At 39.8% G+C, this 18,874-nt stretch overlaps 1 protein-coding gene across 3 annotated transcripts in view; it reads right to left on the bottom strand.

Moving 5' to 3' along the window:
* Positions 1 to 297: 297 nt before the first annotated feature.
* LOC117996452 (myelin transcription factor 1) overlaps positions 298 to 18,874 on the bottom strand; it is a 35,694-nt gene continuing 17,117 nt past the window's right edge. Inside the window, exons 2-17 of one of the 3 annotated variants that reach the window (XM_069509290.1) lie at positions 17,388 to 18,430; positions 16,661 to 16,733; positions 16,407 to 16,447; positions 14,721 to 14,879; positions 13,579 to 13,867; positions 12,875 to 13,072; positions 12,449 to 12,653; positions 11,878 to 12,041; positions 11,633 to 11,730; positions 9,018 to 9,231; positions 7,084 to 7,212; positions 4,226 to 4,420; positions 3,407 to 3,469; positions 2,537 to 2,823; positions 2,255 to 2,415; positions 298 to 1,940 (exon numbers count right to left, since the gene is read on the bottom strand). In XM_069509290.1, the coding sequence (XP_069365391.1) occupies positions 1,620 to 1,940; positions 2,255 to 2,415; positions 2,537 to 2,823; positions 3,407 to 3,469; positions 4,226 to 4,420; positions 7,084 to 7,212; positions 9,018 to 9,231; positions 11,633 to 11,730; positions 11,878 to 12,041; positions 12,449 to 12,653; positions 12,875 to 13,072; positions 13,579 to 13,867; positions 14,721 to 14,879; positions 16,407 to 16,447; positions 16,661 to 16,733; positions 17,388 to 18,303 (3,513 nt within the window). In that variant the 5' untranslated portion in view covers positions 18,304 to 18,430 and the 3' untranslated portion in view covers positions 298 to 1,619. Of the gene's footprint in view, positions 1,941 to 2,254; positions 2,416 to 2,536; positions 2,824 to 3,406; positions 3,470 to 4,225; positions 4,436 to 7,083; positions 7,213 to 9,017; positions 9,232 to 11,632; positions 11,731 to 11,877; positions 12,042 to 12,448; positions 12,654 to 12,874; positions 13,073 to 13,578; positions 13,868 to 14,720; positions 14,880 to 16,406; positions 16,448 to 16,660; positions 16,734 to 17,387; positions 18,431 to 18,874 lie in introns of all 3 variants that reach the window. The other 2 variants (XM_069509291.1, XM_069509292.1) reach the window with 2 other exon arrangements.

The raw sequence follows: 18,874 nt of genomic DNA, 5'->3' as shown, positions 1-18,874 counted from the left end.
TTTAGCGTTTTGGAAGCCTGCCGTGTAGGCCGTAGAAACCAATTACTTAGGTGTATGGATTTAAAGAAACTACCATATTAAAAAATACCCCTTCTAAGTTAGCTTTCTTCTATCTTAGACTGCATTATCAATTCATCACTTACAACCAGATAAGATCGCAGTCAAGGGCTAACTGGTATCAGGATGGTAAAAAAAACTTATTGACGAGGAGAAAGAGTGAGAATAATGAATCAGGTAGGTATTTTAATGAATTGCTTAGTAGAACATCAATCTTAGATAGGAATGATAAAAATCATGTCATTATCTCGGTATTTATTATTTTTATTCTTTTTAACAACACATACTCAATATTTTACAGAAACGTATATGACAATCAGATTAGTAACATAGTAATAGGTTTAATATTTAAATGCGTATATAATTATTGATCAGTGTAGGTACGCGATTCGATTTAGAGAAATAATTTCAGTGAATCCACATAATTTACAACGAAAACGTTACGCATCGCTTCTACAAATAAGTAATAAACAATAATTGCACATATTTTTGTAAAGCGCATCAAATAATAGATTGCAAAATAACGCTAACCCGCCTCGATTTGAGCTATCACATCCTCAAAGGTAACAATAAATACTTAACATGTAACATAATCACAGCAAGTGAATATTGGCTAACAAAGAAATTATTAATTTATCCCTAATTTGGTTATCAATTAATGACTGAATTATTTAACTTACTTGATCTAATGAGATCGTTTTATCAATACTTATAATAAAACTGTAATTCTCTAATATAAATATTAACGTCCTTACGACGTGACAACTATGTATTCACAATTTATTTACAGAGTGACTAGAGTCTTCTACAAGTTTGTTTATTTTCGTTTCGTTTTCACCTATATCAATAATAATATAGTCTTAAAACGGTAGCGATCGGGTGCTCCTGCGGAAGCATTTGGCACATACCCAGTATGAACATAAAACGCAGTAGGTATAACATTCTTATTTGCTATTTAAGTTTCTTTGTTCAGTAAAATGACCTCACATTTTCACTATACACCGGCTACCTTGGCCGTAGTCCGGCATCTATAACATATTCTAATTAATGAGTTACGTACATATTTACACTCTTATTTAAGTCTATCCCTTTTGGTGTGTCGTGTGGGACTAAAATAGCTTAAATACAATTGTATAAACTTTCCCTAACATTAACTTACTATAAGCATAATACGAGTAACAGTGTTTAAAATTCATTTAAATTTAAGTCCATCTTAATGATAAATAGTCGAATTTTTCGAGCTTTAACGCGATGACTCATAGAAGTCACACATCGTATACAACGGTTTATAAAATAGACATCATTATCTAAATAGAACACATAACGTCCGAAGGACCCTTCGCACAGGCGATACACTGTACACAACTACATTTTCATCGTTCACTGTATTCGATTTGACATTTTGTCAACAGTCTTTAGTACACCTTTGGTAAATAGCTTTATTAAATTGTTTGTTTATCGCACTAGCAGGAAGTGTTTCCTTTTCTAAATAAGCTCCGCCGATCGTACTATGATGGCTAACGAAATCACTGTCGCTCATTTTCGGCGGCGCTGGGTGACACTTAAATAGGCGTGGGAAGCACAGTGAAGTCCTGCAGTGCGTTTTTCACCGTTTCATAGATTGGTCGATTCTCGTCAGGACAGTAGCCATCAGGAGAGCAGAGCGTCTGTAGTTTGGTCAAATATGAGTCAAAGTTATCATAGGCAGGTTTCTCTCCGGGGCCTGGAGGAGGAGGCGCCCCGGGAGCTCCTAGAGCAGTGGGCGCGGGAGCGGTGCCTCCCCCTGGGAGCCGGACGGTTTCCAATAAAGTTATTACGTTATTGCAGAGGCCCTTGTAATACTCGTGGAAATTGTTGTTGCTGTGATGCATTTGTTGATTCTCCTGGAAATAATAAGAACGTTGAGTACTGTACATTTTGGCTTATAAAATATGGATATTTTGGGAGATTCGCTCATTATTTTTCAGAATTTAAATTTGTCATGAAAACTGGCTCTTCTTCGAAATGGCTACTTTATTTTTAAGTAAACAAGAGGTACTCACAAATTTATGTGATGTTAGTAGCACTCAAAGTTGGATGTTTGGAGCCATGACTGTACCATCTACGTTATCAGACAAAGATAGTTATAGTAAATTTTGATCAAGAAGGTTCTGAGAATTTCTCTGTTTTTTAGATAGTAAGTGAGATTTAAACTTACTCTTTCTCCGTGGCTGAGTTGCGATTCCATAGCATTGATATCAGATTTTAGGCGTATCATTTGCGATTCGACTTTAGCGTTCTCACGTTGAAGTTCGGTTATTTCTTGCTCCAATGTCATAAGATCTTCGCCGTTCCCAGTTTGCATGCTAATATCTGTACCTAAAATTAGGGCAACTTTATTAATTATTATTACTAACCACATTAATAATATTAGGTAGGTACATAATTTATTTTTTCATATCAAAATTAAAAGTACTTAAGTAAAAATACAACAACAGACCTGAATATGATTTCGGGTACAGTGGCGTGATATCATCTGGATACTTGGGCTTCTTTGGTGGCGTCGGAGTTGCAGCTCCAGCGATCGGACAGCCGGACAGCGAACGATGGGTCAGAAACGAACCGTTTAAATGCCCGGATCCATCACATCCCGGCGTCGGACAGTTGACTCCGTCGAATTTGATTGCGGATGCTGCTGCTGCCACGGCTGCTTTATGCTGTTCCACTGTCCCTCCACTTTCTAGTACTCGCATTTTGTTGCGATTCGCGATCGGACACCCCGAAGCGCTAAGGAGAAAACGATACCTAATAAATTTATTTCTTCAAATCCGCATTAATTAATTACCTATTTATTTTTGTAGATATCGATACGTGTCTAAAACTGCTTGACATTTGAAATTTGAAAATAATAAATATGGGTAAATTTCGCAAAAAATAAAAATTATCGACATTGGCCATTTTTAAGATAGGTACAACACTATAATCGAATGATGAAATAAAGAAATTCGTTAATTTTAAACTCAGATTTAGAATGGTACGAAAAAGTTTTTACGTCTTCGCAGTTCGCATTAAAATATGTAATATAAAGGGTAGTTTTATCAATACATTATAAGATTTAACTACTATACAAATATGTACCTTCATGCCTAATATTTTATCTGAGATTTTATCTGAGACTCTATCTAATTGAGTTGAAAAGGTCATTAGGTACCTAGTACGTACCTACTCTTAGAGTACCTACCTACCTAGACAAGGTAATTTCTTATATACCTAGATATTTAGAGATGCATTTAATGAGATGATATTAGATGGATGTTTATACGTCACAGGTACTTCATTACCTTCTTGATTTTTTTATCATATTTCTTACCTTCGATGCGATAAGAATTTCCCAGTAGCGTGTCCAGAACCGTCACAGCCCGGTATTGGGCATCTATGCAGCGTGCAAATACCAATAAACTTATACTTAGTTAAGAGGTTATTTTAAGCAGTAAACCGGTGCTCAGACTCTTTGTGTGTAGGTATACAAATTATTTAGCAAAACAGAAAGAAAAGAATAGAAAAATCTTTCAAAGTTAGTCAAACATAAGGAATACCTATAGGTATTACTCAATAGTAGGTACTTAAATAGGTGCTTATTTTCTTTTCTCCACAGAAATGCAATTTCGATTAGGTAATTATTTTAGAAAGAAAATGTCAGAGTCCAAAGACCTCAATTAGGGCTCTCCCATTAACCAGCTATATAATGGAAATATAGCCTATATTGGAAAATTCAGGCTCGAAATATCAACCGACTCTACTAAGTAGGTACTTAGGTATTTATTGTTGCAGTGAGTTTAAAAAGCGACCATTTTTATTTCACAGCTTTTTAGGAAAAACTACGTAGAGTTTAATAGAGTTCTATAAGTAGGTAGGTAGCTGTCGTTACCAATAAAAGGTGCGACTATAAGTTGCGTCCTGACTCCTGATACGACAGCAGAAGACGATCGCATATCATTTAAATTGTTATGACGCTCTGGCGCTGGAGCTCGAAATGCACTCCGGTCTCCGATTGGTCGATCATCGCGCCAGACTGCAGTATACTGCCACATCACAAATAGAGTCTGCAGCTTTGAGCATTGCGAAAAATCCACGACGGGATTTTATCGACTTGTGGGAGAGCTTTTAAGCGGAAAATGAGCTAGCTCACCTAAGAGGCTCCGAGTCCTGTCCATCCCTTGGCTTGCTTTTCGGTTTGTTAGCTCTGGGGCAGCCGGAGAGCGACCGGTGTGAGGAGTAGTTGCCGGTGACGTGGCCGGAGCCGTCGCAGCCGGGCGTGGGGCATTTGAGCTCCTGGGAATGGGGTTGCAGCTGCGAGCGGTCGGCGCGCGGACACCCGGAGAGACTGCACATATACAAACTGCTTACAATGGCGTGACGGAGAAACTTGCGGTAACTTACGATTACTTACGATAAGTGACGAGTTTTTGTGTAGCGGTCAAATCGACCGTCAAAAAATGTATAGTGATACGATTGGTTATGACCATTTTGAATAAAAGGCTTTGACTTTGGTCTAACGGCCGAAATTTATAATCAAACTCTCTGTAATCTGTCGATTAAAGTACTCAGAAACGTTATTAAGTATTTGACAAAAAAAGACCAAACAACTATTGACAAAATTACCAAGGCTGCTAAGTAACTTAAATCGACGGATTACAGATTCAACACTTTGAGCTGATAGGAAACGCTTTGAAACTGACTGACTTTCTCCTATAAGTACCTAGGTACGTATCAGGTAATTTCTGCTGAAATAAATTATCCCTTAATGGGTTAAGAATATTATGTCCGAGAAATTGAGAGGTACCTACCTATTACCTCGTTGAACAGATTGAGTAACTAAGGATACCATTAAAGATACAGCCAGATCTTTCATAGCACTGTGCAGACAGTGCAGATGGTGCCCTTTGATGGTAAATCTTAACCATTTTCTAAAGTGAGTTTTTATCATCGATAACGTAGGGAATGAGCCTGCTTCCTTGAAATGGATAAAGTGACGATTATTGTTAGGTATACTTAATGAGACGCAATAGTGGACGTAATTAGTCATACTAAGTAGTAAGTTAGAGTAAATACCTATCTACCTAATAAATACTAGATACCTAACTAAGCTGTCCATATAAACTTAAGTTTGACTAACTTTTACTGAAACTCAAACAAATAATACGTAAAGTAATTAAAATCTTGTGAGTAGGTAATTAGTTGATATTTCCAAAAATAAACTAAGTACCTACTTATAATATTTGAAAAACTTATAAAAAACAAACAATAGGTATAATTATCTACTTAGGTATTTCAGACACAAAAGCATGCAACCATTTACCTATTTTTCAAATCGTTACTAGGTACTTATCTACCTACAGTTAAAGTTTTAATAAAATCATTAGCAGTTGCAAACAAAATAATATTTCATTTCATAGTAGGTAAATAAGTCGATACGTATAATAAGATTTTTTTTGGATGCTGCACATATAAATATGTAGAGCAACTTATTAAAACAAAAGTGTTATTGTGCAGAGTAGGAGCGGTTTATACAGAAGTGATGAGTGGTGGAGCCGAAACGCTGTTACATAATACCTATCTTCTGCACAAATGCTCAACGCCCTAAGTTGTAACGCCATACTTAAGGCAGATACAGTACTCGGCAGGAATAATTATTGTAGATCGACCTTTAAAAAGAGAAAGCGGATTTGTAGAGCGCTGTCTCTGTGGTTGAGACCGACAAAACGTCTCATAGATATGAGTGACAGAGACAGAGACTACGAAGCCGAAACCTCTTTCTAAAGCTCGATATATAATATTTCTTGCCGGCTACTGTACACGCAAGTCACCACGCATGATGGACAGTGGACACAACTTATCCAACGCGGCTCCTGGAATTTGTATTGGCAATCGCAAGAACTTGCTTTGCTTCTTGCTGGCGTTGTCGCCGTCGTGCTTTACCTACACCAGCACAATGTGACGTAGGTAGGTACCTACTTCATACAGTTCCTTGTATTACAAACCACGCGTACGCGCACGTTTAGTGTGACATCCTGCTTATCGTCGCGCTTTGTGTCCAAATCATTGGTCTATGAAGTATGAAGGAGATAATTACATGTGTCTGCCTCAAGTTTTCCGTACATACCTAGTACCTACTGACTATTTCTTTACAAACTGCGTCTTAGATATATTTTATCGGAACCAGCTAAGTATGAGGTAGATGTACGTATTACGTAGGTACATGTTTACTTAGCTGTCGCCGTCTACTTAAAGGGGAATGTGAAAGTACTTTTAAGAATGATAAAAATAATCTGGAGTGTGAAACATCTGTGAAGTTTTATGAGCGAGTTTGCATCTCTACACAGTCTACACTAAAATTAGCATAGTGTTTATGCGTCTTCATTCAGTGCACTTGGCTTCTACTTACAACTACGGTTTATAACTTCTTAATTGAGAATTAATAATGCACGTTTTTAAATTTCATTTATATTATTTTCAGGTCTTATGTTCTTGTTTCTTACCTCCTTAAGAATATTCGACTCTCCGAATCGGAAAATATGTAAGTAAATATAAATGCCTAATGATATTTAAAAATACGTAGACTATGTAGGTACCTATATATTTTATAGAAACAGTTGTGGTGAAAAACAACTGCCATTTTATTTTTTGTGAGCTCGACGATGCTGAAATAAAAACTTACCACGAACTAAAACTTTGTTAGAATCAAAAGCCAAAACTAAAACGCGCAAGTAGAGTAGGTAACATCTAGACGATTTCACAGTAGCGTTTCGTCATGCGGTTAGTTTACAGCGAAACCTCGAGCACAGCCAATTGATGACGGAAATGTGCAAAGTGGAACATATAGCACAAATTGTCACAGTAATATTGTTCGGCGAATATTGCATCGTGCCGCTAATATTGCACTGGGTCGGTTTAGTTGTGTTGCTGATATTGCGTTGCGCCGGCAATATTGCGCTGGGTGGCTAATATTGCTGGAATATTCGCAAGTGCGCAAATATCGCCGCTTGCCTGCGGTGGGTGGCGAAGTTGCCTGAAATGTGACCGGATCCGTCGCAGCTCTCGATGGGGCACTGGATTAGTTCTCTCGACTCTCGTATCCGGTAACCCGGTTTTCCGTAATAGTCGTCGCGGTGATAGCTATCGTAAATAAATACAAAATAAAACAAAAACAATAAACGATAACACAGACACAAATAAAACAAACAGAACGGAACAATAAAAAACTTTACATACAATATTAATAGGTACTTATTAAGTATTCTGTATTTGTTACGAATGCATGTTCTAATTATAATAAAAACAAAACCGCCTACATATTTTCGTACCGTTCGCGTTGTTTACAATACAATCAATATGAATACCTAGTGTCATTAAGTCATTAACCTATGGCTATGTGGTAGCGAGCGAAAAAAGTATAAACTGAGTAATAATGTAGCCCGCTTTTTATACGGTCACCTTACGTAAACACTACAAAATGTTTACTAATATATTATAGCTCGTTTAATATAGCGGTTTATAAAAAAATCTTAATAAAAAGCGATTGAAAGTTTACAGGGTTGTAAATTGGGTAGGCACGAGTATCGCTCACCTGTTTCGTCGCATATTTGGGTTTGTGCTCATCAGACTGAAGGTGTATAATATCTTATCTGTATATTTACGTGGAGCGTACGAGGCGTGCGCGCACGCGGCCGCCGGTATATTTAGACTGATCCATCGAGTTCGAGTGTGAGTAAACGACTTTGCTATGAGATACGTTCGAAATCCCACACTATGAAACAAATTATTGTGTGAATTATTATTGCTACTGTGTTCATAGGTTTGCAAGTAGGTATTTAGGTCGATAAAAAACTCATACCATTCGTTTAAACACACATACTTATTACCTATTAGTTCAATTATGATAATAATTAATCAAAGTAGAATATAGGTACCTATTCTACTATAATGTATAATAATATGTAGGCACGTAGGTATGTTTCCTTATACTCAATATTATTATTTTGTTGTTTGAGTTTCGGATGGTGTTTTGATGCTGTATTTCCTACTACTTACCTAAGTATTTATTTTTTACTAAATTAAGAATACGAATTAAACTTATCATAAAGTTAAAATCACAAAAAAATAATTGATGCTCGTAAGGAAATTTATTTTTTTAATCTAAGGAGTAGACTATTTGTGCTCTACTCAGTAGAGCACAATACTTAGAGCTAAAACGTAGCGTCTATCCTGCTTAGTATCTGTCCTATTATGACTGTATTCTGAGCTAGTAGGTACCAAGCCCAGAATACATAATAGACGCGTGCTTAGGTACTACATTCGAATACATTACCTTTTTGCAGGTAATTTACCATAAATCCCCGGCTAGTGTCAGCTCTTTTTTCATGTACCTACTTATTTCTAATTTTCTATTATTCCAAAATTTATGTTGTCACTTTATGTTCGTTTCTATAGATTAAGACGATATAATGTATTATGTTTGAAACGCACATAGCTCCGAAAAATTTGAGGTGTGTGCCTTTAACAAACCCCGGACCTTCCGACTAGGACGCCGACGCGAGGCGACGTCTTAACAGTGGTTAGTGAACTAGGCTATCAACACTTTACCACCACTATTACATAGAATGGAACAACATACTAAATAATAAATAACTAATAAGAAATATTTATTTTATGTAGGTAAGTATCGGACACGTTAAATAAGAAAGTCTGAAAGGTTTTCCCTAGGAAAACCTTTCAGACCAGATGCATCTAACGATTCAAAAATACTTGTAAAAGTTTAATTGAATAAAAAATATTTTTATTTTCTTTTATTTTAGAGCGTAGTCCCTTCCACGGATACAAAAATTCTTACAGCACTTAAGTACATAATAAGTAAATATCTATGCCTAAACTGTGAAACAAGAGTGTGTGTGTGCTGATGGCAGGTTTAAGAGCATATTCACCTGCTATCCTTGGGCTTGTCATGCGGCGCGTGTGGCGGCGGCATGTAGCAGGGCGGGGAGTAGGGCGGCGCGTGCGGCGGGTAGGCGGGCGGCGGCGGGTACGCGCCGCACTGGTACTGGTAGCCGCCGTAGCCGGCCGCCGCCGCCGCCGCCGCGTAGTCTGGCTGTGCGAGCCCGTAGCCCGCCACGGGGTGAGGACTGACGCCGCCGTAACCTGACAACAGATATAGGGTCATCATCATCGTCAACCGTTAGACGTATAGTCGCGACAGGTTGAGGCGGCCCCCGTGTTAATCCGATAATGTTGACGTTCAGGCGTGTTTCGAAAATTGTTTTTATTTAATAGTCTGCTAAAAGTGCTATTATTATTATAAAAATGTATCTGTCTGTCTTTCAGCAGTTGGACCTTTTCATGGTTCTACTGCTGGAGATGGATATTTTCTTCTCTGTTGTTGCGCTCTTGATAAAGTGGTTGTGGTCGTCACAGCAGTGCTGTGGCATGCTTGACAATGCGTCTCCAATCTCTCCATTCATCTCTGATGGCTAATTTCCTTGTTTAATCATAATAATATAAGGGGACGTCCATCAGCCTCATTTGGTCTGTTCATCTCATGGCTGATCTACATCTGGTGGACATGTTTTTTTCCAGCAGAATTTTAAGAAAAACCCATGATAAAATTCTCCGGAATTTATTAGCTTTTAGAAACCCATTCTTAAAAGACTACAATACTACTCTGTAGGTACTTCTAGGTAGGTAGAACTGTTTAGGTAGCCTTAGAAAACGAGTAAAAAGACATTGAGAGAAATAATATAGGTAGGTACTTTGATAATTGAAAAAGATTTTTTTTGCAAGTTGGTATGGTTGGTTGATTGGTATAAGGGCGTATCTAATTATAGTTTAAAATACAAATTAATTAAAACAGTAGCGAAACAAAGACGTTAATTAGTCAAATCGCATTATCAGGTCAAGAACGCTGATAAAATTTGTTGCAAATTTTAATTAGCACGCGCGAACATTTCACGTGACGTACCTAACCGCAATAATTTATACAAAGTAAGTGGGTACATACACATTGTACGTGTATGTGTACGTATAAGGTTCTTTGCACACGGCGACATTATTACCTGCGTTAGACGCGACTAAAACGCGTTACAGACGCGATACAGTTGCAGTTTACAGTTGCTTGTGTAACTTTGAGAGACGAGTTATTGCGACAGTTTATACATTAGTTTATTGCACTGGTCAACCGAGATTTATCTAAGTCGGTACCTGGATGGGTAACTGGTTTTGAATGTCCGAATTTGGCCATTTCGTTGGCTCCGTGTCTTGAAAATTACCTTTAACCTTTTTTTTTTCGGTTATTATCACTAAAATGACGTGATAATAAATGACGTGTGGCATATTATGTAAGTTACAGGATTCCATCCTCTTACTTAATATGGCTAAATTAGTAATATTGAAATCTGTCGATAAGTAATTATCCAGCAACGTTGTTATATTTTGACAAAGAGTCGTAGCTTTAGTTTTAAGTTTGCGTAATAATTATCACCGCTATATCTTACAAATCCAACAACTGACCATCGAAAAGAGTAATTTATTACCTATTTTGAATAAATCATTTGACTTTGATTTTGACTTCGGTCTTTTTTGTCAAATAAAAAATTGTTATGGACCAATTTCTGATTTTATTCTTAAATATTACAAATTTCGCACGTCATTCAGTCAAGTAGTATGCTGAAGGATCTGGGGTCTATTGCATTATATCCCAAGGAAACCCCTACCTTATATGATTAATGAAAAGGAGTCATGACCTTCAGCAACGAGGAATACGTATGTGTACGCAGAGATAGAGAGAGAGAGAGAGAGAGAACTTTGCATACGTTCGCAATGTTGTCGACGTGCGTTCGTAAAACGACGCGTGAAAATGTTGCCATGTGCCGAGGCACTAAGGAGAGATCACGCCTGCTGTGTGGAATTAGCATTGTACCGCGAGTGTGGCTTGCAATGCTAGCGGGAGTGATTATAGCGCGGTCGCTCTTAATTTGTATCGCATGTTTTACCCTAACCAGTACCCACGCAAGTGTGTGATGCCATCTCGCTGAATAGGGCCCGCTACGTGGAAAACATAATTTGAAATAACCACTTTCGAAAAACAAAAATTTCTGCCAACCCTTTAATTGATTTTAAGGAAAGGGCTTAAGATAGCTTGCATCCCAGGGATGGGTACCTATATGGCTTCTTTTTATTCCGGAATATCATAGAGTTATCACGGGGTTTCTACAAAAACCTAAATCTATGTGTACGAAGTCGCAGGCATCATTATCTATCAGGTACCCACAGCATGCAAACTATGCATGCTGGAGAACGCTTTTTATCCCAGAAAATCAAAGAATTCCAACGAGATTTTTAAAAACAAAATTATGATATAATTATATTGATTGTTGACCTACTTTTTTTTTAATTACGAGGACACTTAAAATGTAGGTCTGATGTGGAGGTATCTATAATTTTATGTCCTGTGGCTAGATCTTAGAATTGATAATATCATAAAGTAGCACTGGTTTACAGTTAATAGACTTCCAAGGAGTTGCTTAAAATATAAGGCTATACTTACCAGCAGTGTCTCGATGGTATGCTTCTAGATATGGATGGCTTCCGCCACTGTCTGGCGTTGATTCTCGACTATATGAAACGCCGCCAGGAAAACTTCGACTGTTGACAAACAATAATTTATTTTATTCAGTTTTATATGAAATACATACCATAATATCTGTTCAAATAAAATATACAGACATGCATGATTTATGATATTTGTGGTATGTGCAAGTGATAAAACTACAACCTATGTTAATGCCTCACCTATGTGGTAAACGGGACACGCTAAGGTCGAGGGTCTGGCCTTGTGGACTGGGGACCTGAGGGCTGGCTGTGAGCTGCGGCGAGGCGCCGGGCTGCGGGCTGCCCCGCGGCCCGGCCGCGCTCCCGCCACCGGCGCTCGTGTACACCGGTGATGCGTATGGACCCTGTTGCAGAAATCGGCTTCATCAGATCAATGTTCCTTATGATTAAAGACCCTGCTATTGGCTTGTATATACACCAGTCCTATCGCCCTTAACGTCTGTCATTTCTAATCTTCAGCATAACGTCGTGAAAATGATTACCAGTAGAAGCCGTTGGAAACAATCCGTTTGAGGGTAGGATTAAGCCAGGACCAAGATCTTCAGCAACGAAGGAACGACCGGAGAGAGGTCGCCCTTATAGTCCAGCCCACTAACTAATCATTAGAAGATTTGTGGAGCGCGATAATGTAATTCGTCACGCCGCCTGATTCGAATTTTAGTCCCGATCGTTGAACTCGTTAGTTGCGAGCTTGCTCACCAATGACTCAGGGCATGTAATTCAAATTTGAAGTCTTTCAAATTGATCTCACCTGTGGACTACCATTAGACGTAGAAAGATCTGCCGGACGAGGATCTCTGGGATCCCTCGGTGTTGGACTGCGAGGTCGCTGCGCCTGTGCCGCAGCAATCTTCACGGATAGATTGATCGCCGAGAAACCAGGGGGCACACCCGGTCCCATCGCGCTCACGCCTGCCACGCCGCCTACTCCACCAGCTTCGTAATGGTACATCGGTCTGGACGGACAAGTCGTTACGACTTATACAAAACATCTTAATTTTGCGTCGGCTACGGGTTTAGTTTTAATGTTCGCGCATAAAACAAAGTAAAGTTTTTAATGAACAAATAATTTTAGAATAATCAGGTTATTACTATTAAATCCCGTTTACCACATTAAGGCATTAGAATAACTCACTAAAACATTCATGGTGATAATGTCCGATGTAATTTCACGTACCTAGGGTATATGGGTCCAGTACTCGCTTCTTGCTCGGACTGGTCCGTTTTCATAGGTGTGGGTAGATGGGGGTCGTGGTACCGCTCCTCTTCCCACTGGTACGGTCGCTGCGGACATTGGGCCGGGTCGTACCGCTCGAAAGCTGGCGCGCCTTCGTAGCACCGAGATTCGTAGCCGTATCGAGCTTCGTTCATTTGACTAAGAGAAGGGATACAATAACAATAATTGATTCCTATCCATACTAATTAGTAATTACTTATATTATAAACGCCAAAGTCTCTCCGTCTGTCTATCTATTTGCTACGTTTTCACGGCCCATACCTACATCTAATCGATTTTGACGAAATTTCACACAGTGTTAGCTTAGATCCTGGGCGCAAACAAACTGACTGATTGACTGATGTAAGGTAAGGTCATAAGGGGTGATGACCTGGTGGTTAAGATGTTGGCCTCCTATTCGGGCGATCCTGGGTTTGAGCCCGCACACGCAACTCTATTTTTCAGAGCTATTGCGTTTTAAGCAGTTAAGATTTACACGTGCATTAATGGTAAAGGAAAATATCGCGAGGAAACCTGTATGCCTGAGAGTTCTCCAAAATGGTCTCAAGGGTATGTGAAATCTGCTAATCTGCATTAACCTAAACCATTATCATTCGGAGAGAAGACCTGTGCTCAGTGGGCCACCGATGGGATGATCATGTTACCTGTAAGACCGCACATGGTCATCGGGCGGGCGCTCGTAAGGCGACCTCTGGTCGGGCGGCGCGCCGTAGCCGGCGTGGCGCGTCTCCATGCCGGGAGAGTCGCGCTCGGGCTCGGCGGCCTCTCTCTTGGGCACCAGCAGCTCGGGGGCTTCGCGTTTCACGGGCGGAGTCCGCGGCGACGCCGCCTGCGGGCGCTCCCGCTCGCGAGACACGGTCCCGCTTTCCGTGGACGCGGACGTTACTGACACGGAGATGGAGATGGGTGCTGGTGCTAATGCTTGTAATTGCACTGGAAAAAAGGATCGAACTTAGTTTTTTAAACTAGGTAATCATAATAGACTTACGCTTGACTGCAATCAAAGCAAAAAATAGGTAGGGATGATGCAGCCTAAAGTGGTGCGCGCCTGCCTAGAAGGTTTCACTATTCTTGTTCTATAATGAGATGTCTATCTCAGAGTAAATATCGTGCCCATTCACTAGTAACACTGGCACAGGGACAAGCATTAGACTTAGCAAGAACTGACCTATTCTAATTAATATACATATAAAACACTTAAAATGCTATGTCCGTTCTAGACTTTGAAATTAAATCCGTAGGAGAATTAGAGTAACCGACATAGCTCAACGAAGGGTTGCAAAGCTGAAGTGGTAATGGGCAGGGCACATAGTTCGTACAAGTTGGGGTCCCAAGGTGCTGGAATAGCGACCTCGCACCGGAAGACGCAGCGTTGGAAGACCCCCCTCTAGGTGGACGGACGACATCAGACGAGTCGCAGGGAGCCGCTGGATTCAGGCGGCGCAAGCCCTTGGTGTGTGGAAGTCCCTACAAGAGACTATCGAATCTATCGGTTGATGATGATGATGTAAAATATCACTAGCTTTAACGTGTGAAAGAAAACATTGTGAGGAAACCTGCATGCCAGAGAGTTTATGCTTTATGGCAATTGTTGATGATTTTGATACAATATGAGTTATTCATTATGTTCTCAAAGGTGTGTGAAGTCTGCCAATCCGCACTCGGACAGCGTGGCTGACTATGGCTTATACCCTTCTTATTCTGAGAGGAGACCCGTACACAGTAGTGGGCCGGCCATGGGTTGTTGTTGTTGTTGTTGATGATGATGATGATATACCAAACAAACCTGGAGGTCGTCCTCTCTGTGATCGAGCAGCGGCTTTGCGGGCGGCTGCAGTGGGACAGCCTGACAGTGACCGGTGCGTGCTTCTGTTTGAGCTGACGTGGCCGCGGCCGTTGCACCCCGGCGTCGGGCACTTTAGGATTGTCTCGTGCAGTGCCAAAACTGTTACCGAAAAATTTATTAGGATACCTACCCAAAATTACAGAAAAACCTTCATTACATAAGCTTAAACACACAACTCGTGTGTTTAAGCTTATGTAAGCTCTAGTGCAGCTCAACGCAGCTCCTAGAGGTTTTAATACCAGGAACGAATTAGGGACACTGACCTCTACTAAGTCAAATGCGCTGTTGTCTATCTGTTTTTGAAGAAACTTGATTTCCGTCATTCTCGGGTACGTTCACGTGACACTCACCAGCGCGCTGGTGAGTGTCACGTGAACGTACCCGAAACTAAATTTTAGTATGATCTGTCAACATAGTGTCAACATGAAGACCATTTGACACAATGTGTCAATTTTAATTTCCGGTACGCTTGGAATGGGTACAAAAAATAACTGTAATTGTGTCTGGCACATCTCTTCCAGCGTACTTGTATATTATGTCTATTTCAGTGATTATGATACATTGCGAAGAGTCCGTTTAATTGACTGACGGACTGACGGACTGACGTGTTTTACGTATTTTCTGTGTAATTGTCGTGGTGCCGCGCTGCCGTCGGTCATTGTGTATTTCAAGCTTTATAAAAAACTAGGCTAAATATATGTTTTTTTGTTTATATTATAGGTAGGTAGTACTATGTGTACTTTAAAATTAACTCCACCTTCTTATATGTGCATGCGTCTGGTTAAATTTCTGTTTCAAATACCTAACTACTGTACCTACCTACTTATTCGACCACATTCAGTGCAAGCAGCGTGACTAGGTATTGGGCCTAATTCTGAGCACAACCTAATTTTAGAGTATTTGCTCTTGCTCTTCTTACTAATGTAATATGTAATATGACACAGTTTGACAGTTTTAAATTTAATTTTTAGATGGTAAAACCCGTGATTTTAACACGCACTCGCGAACCTACTGTTTAAATTTGTATTGTGCACTAAAATTTAGAGTCTTTAAATGTAAAAGTCATGTTCCTTTTTTAGCATTAGTAAAAAGAAAAGGATGCAGATACTCTAAATTTAGTTTAGAGAGAGACTAGAGAATCGGGACCTAAAAAGCTAAACGAAGTGATAAAATAAACTTTTTGTAGGAACCAATTTCTACATGTTTAGACTAACATTTGTTTTGAACGTGAGAGTAGGTATACAAAGGCCGGGTTTTAATTTTTTATCAAAATTACTAGACACCCTTGTACTATAATACCTATGAGATTAGTGGTATTTATAACATCATATCTACGTACATACGTACCTAGGTAGTAGGTACCTACCTTCTATAATGATTACCTACCTACTGGTGGTAACTAACAAGTTGATCTAAGTATGCCTAAGTGCCTAATAGCTATGTACAACACAGTAAGTTTTACAACAAGTAAATACCCAATGCTAACTGATAAAAAATAAGTCAGTACATTCAAATCATAATTCAATAAAATTATAAATAATGACAGAAATAATACATTACAAAATAATTAAAATAAAACGAAATAGCTTCAAAACTGCTAGCTTAGCGTACATTTCGATTACTTACTCTCAGGCGTAACTTTATCCTTTCTTGGGCATCCTGACAGACTGATGGACAAACAAGTTTCATGTCAAACCCAAATATAATTTTATTAAGATCATTAAAACGTTAAAAGAAAATTTTTCGTCACTAAAATTTTAAATATGCAACATCGTGTTAAATGTTAGTAAGGAAATTATTTGAAAAATGTTTGTAGGGGGCAGTAAGTAACTAGCTAGTACTGAGGTCATAGCTGAAATTCATGAAATCATCAGGCTTACCTGCGGTGGTGCGTATAAAGACCAGTAACGTGGCCCTGCCCATTGCAGCCAGGAGTTGGACACTTGTTGCCTTCTGCGGACAAATCGATGAACAAATTAGTATTTTGTTAATCATCGAGCGGGGCGTGGAGCGCGATCGATATAAGCGGGCGTGCCACAAGGCGTACCTGCGCGGCGCCGCCCACTCACCGAAACCCACCCCATCCACAACTTAAAAGAAAAAATAAAGAACGCCAGGCGGCTGCGCGGTCCGACTGACAATTTTTCTTTCAAGAGAAGCGGGGCGGTACTACGGTGCCCCGCCCTGTGCCCTGACCCGTTTTTATTGCATGACGTAAATCCGAAATGTGCGATACGAGGAAAACCTCCACATACATTATATGCGACGTCAACGTAGGTGGAGTTTCAACGTACTCTATGTGTCGACGATAGAATTATGAGAAACGTCTTTCGAATGAATGATCATTTGTTACATGTCTTCCCCACGAATAATTTTCTCCGAGATCAAAAATATTTATACGAAGTCTGAAGACGAACACAACGTATGTAGGAATGTTTATTTGAAAACCAGCTATCATAATTATACACGTTCGCCGCACGAGATTCTATCTCCATTGTGAAAACAACGCGACCGACCTTGAAACAAACTTTGTCTGGTTCATAACGCGAGTTGAACGTTATAGTGTCGTTAAGAAGTTTGGCGATGGGTGTCAGAGACGAACGGTACCTCTGACGACTGGCGGAGAAAGTGCAGTGAGGGGACGTGAATCTCGGGCTGGCTGAGTGGAAGGCACGGTGCGCGCTTCTTGCAGCGCCGTGGCAGCACGTGACCCTGCACCGGCAGGCTGCAGCACTGTGTACTGTTTTGACACTTTATGAAGTGAACTCTTCTCGTGATCATTTGAGTAACCCCCAAAAGGTTCGCTGGGAAATGACGAACCATGTATTTTGTGCTTAACTTCCGCTGGAGGTTTAAATGCGGACTGTGTAGAGTAAGGCAAGGAAGCTGTTGCAGCTTTGTAAGCGTTATAAAGCGATTGTTTGTTGACAGCAACTATTTCGGCTTTTCTTCTTTTAGTTTCCCGGTCATCTTCATACTTGTCATCGTTTCGATCCGACATATCAATTTCTAATTCGTTGGACGACGAGTCTACAAGTTCATCAAAATTAGGTGTATCGTAGTGGTTTGGAGATTTATCTCCTCTATCGTAGTTATTTATACTATTTTCTCTTTCCATTTTAGCGTCTCTGTAAGGAACTTCTACGTTTTCTATTCTCTCACATGCATGAGATTTCTCATCGTTTTGATGTGAGAAACTTCTTTGTGAATGTGCGCTATCTGATGATTGTGACGGGGAGGACGGCAACATTTTATCTGATCGTTTATCATTAAAGAGATTATCAAAGTCGTTAGCATCTTCATTTTCATCACCATTAGGTAGAGATGGCTGATCTCGGGGCCAGCTACTGAGAGACTTAAGGGCATTTTGTGTCCTTTGCAAAAGCGATTCTGCGTCTTCACTCGGATGACGTAGAATGTTAGGTCTGTGTACGGTGAACGTTCTGTGGTAGGAATCGATTTCGTCTCTTCTGTCGTCATCGAGAAGTCGTCTACGTCGCTTGGCAGCTGCGTCTTCGTCCATGGACGCTTCACTGTCCACGCGATCTAGTCTTCTATCGTTCACTCTAAACGCTTCTATATCTACGCCGAACTCCAGCCTCCTTTTATTGAGGTGTGACAGCGTCGTGTGTGTGTTTAACGGCGCCGTCCTGGAACAAACAGCCTCGTCAGTGTCATTCTTACGGGTTAACAAAACAACGAGATGGAATTAAAAGAAGTAGTGTACTTGCGATTCGATTTTCCATCCACAACCACAATATTTTTACGCGGAAATGATTCTCGGCGATTCCGTCGACGTCATCACATATTAAACACTTGATGATATTTATTTTAAATGCACAAAAATCGTTCCCACGTAAAAACCATTTCACTCAAGAGCTTTCAGACCAATTTATAGAGGCAAAAAAAAGTTAAGGATAAAAGACAACAATCGAGGGTAAATTTCTATATAGTATAAGTAGTTCTACAAATTAGCTGTAAACTTTTGTTTTCATTCGTCACGGAGCTGCTTGAACTGATGTGCAGGTAATTGCCAATTTAGGAAAAATCGCTTTAGCTACTAAATTAAGTACCTATATACTAAAATTATTTGT

Source organism: Maniola hyperantus, chromosome 3 (genome assembly GCF_902806685.2).
Source record: "Maniola hyperantus chromosome 3, iAphHyp1.2, whole genome shotgun sequence".
NCBI classification, from domain to species: Eukaryota; Metazoa; Arthropoda; class Insecta; order Lepidoptera; family Nymphalidae; genus Maniola; species Maniola hyperantus.
Note: the sequence above shows the minus strand (reverse complement) of the source record. Positions and strands in the feature narration are given on the sequence as shown.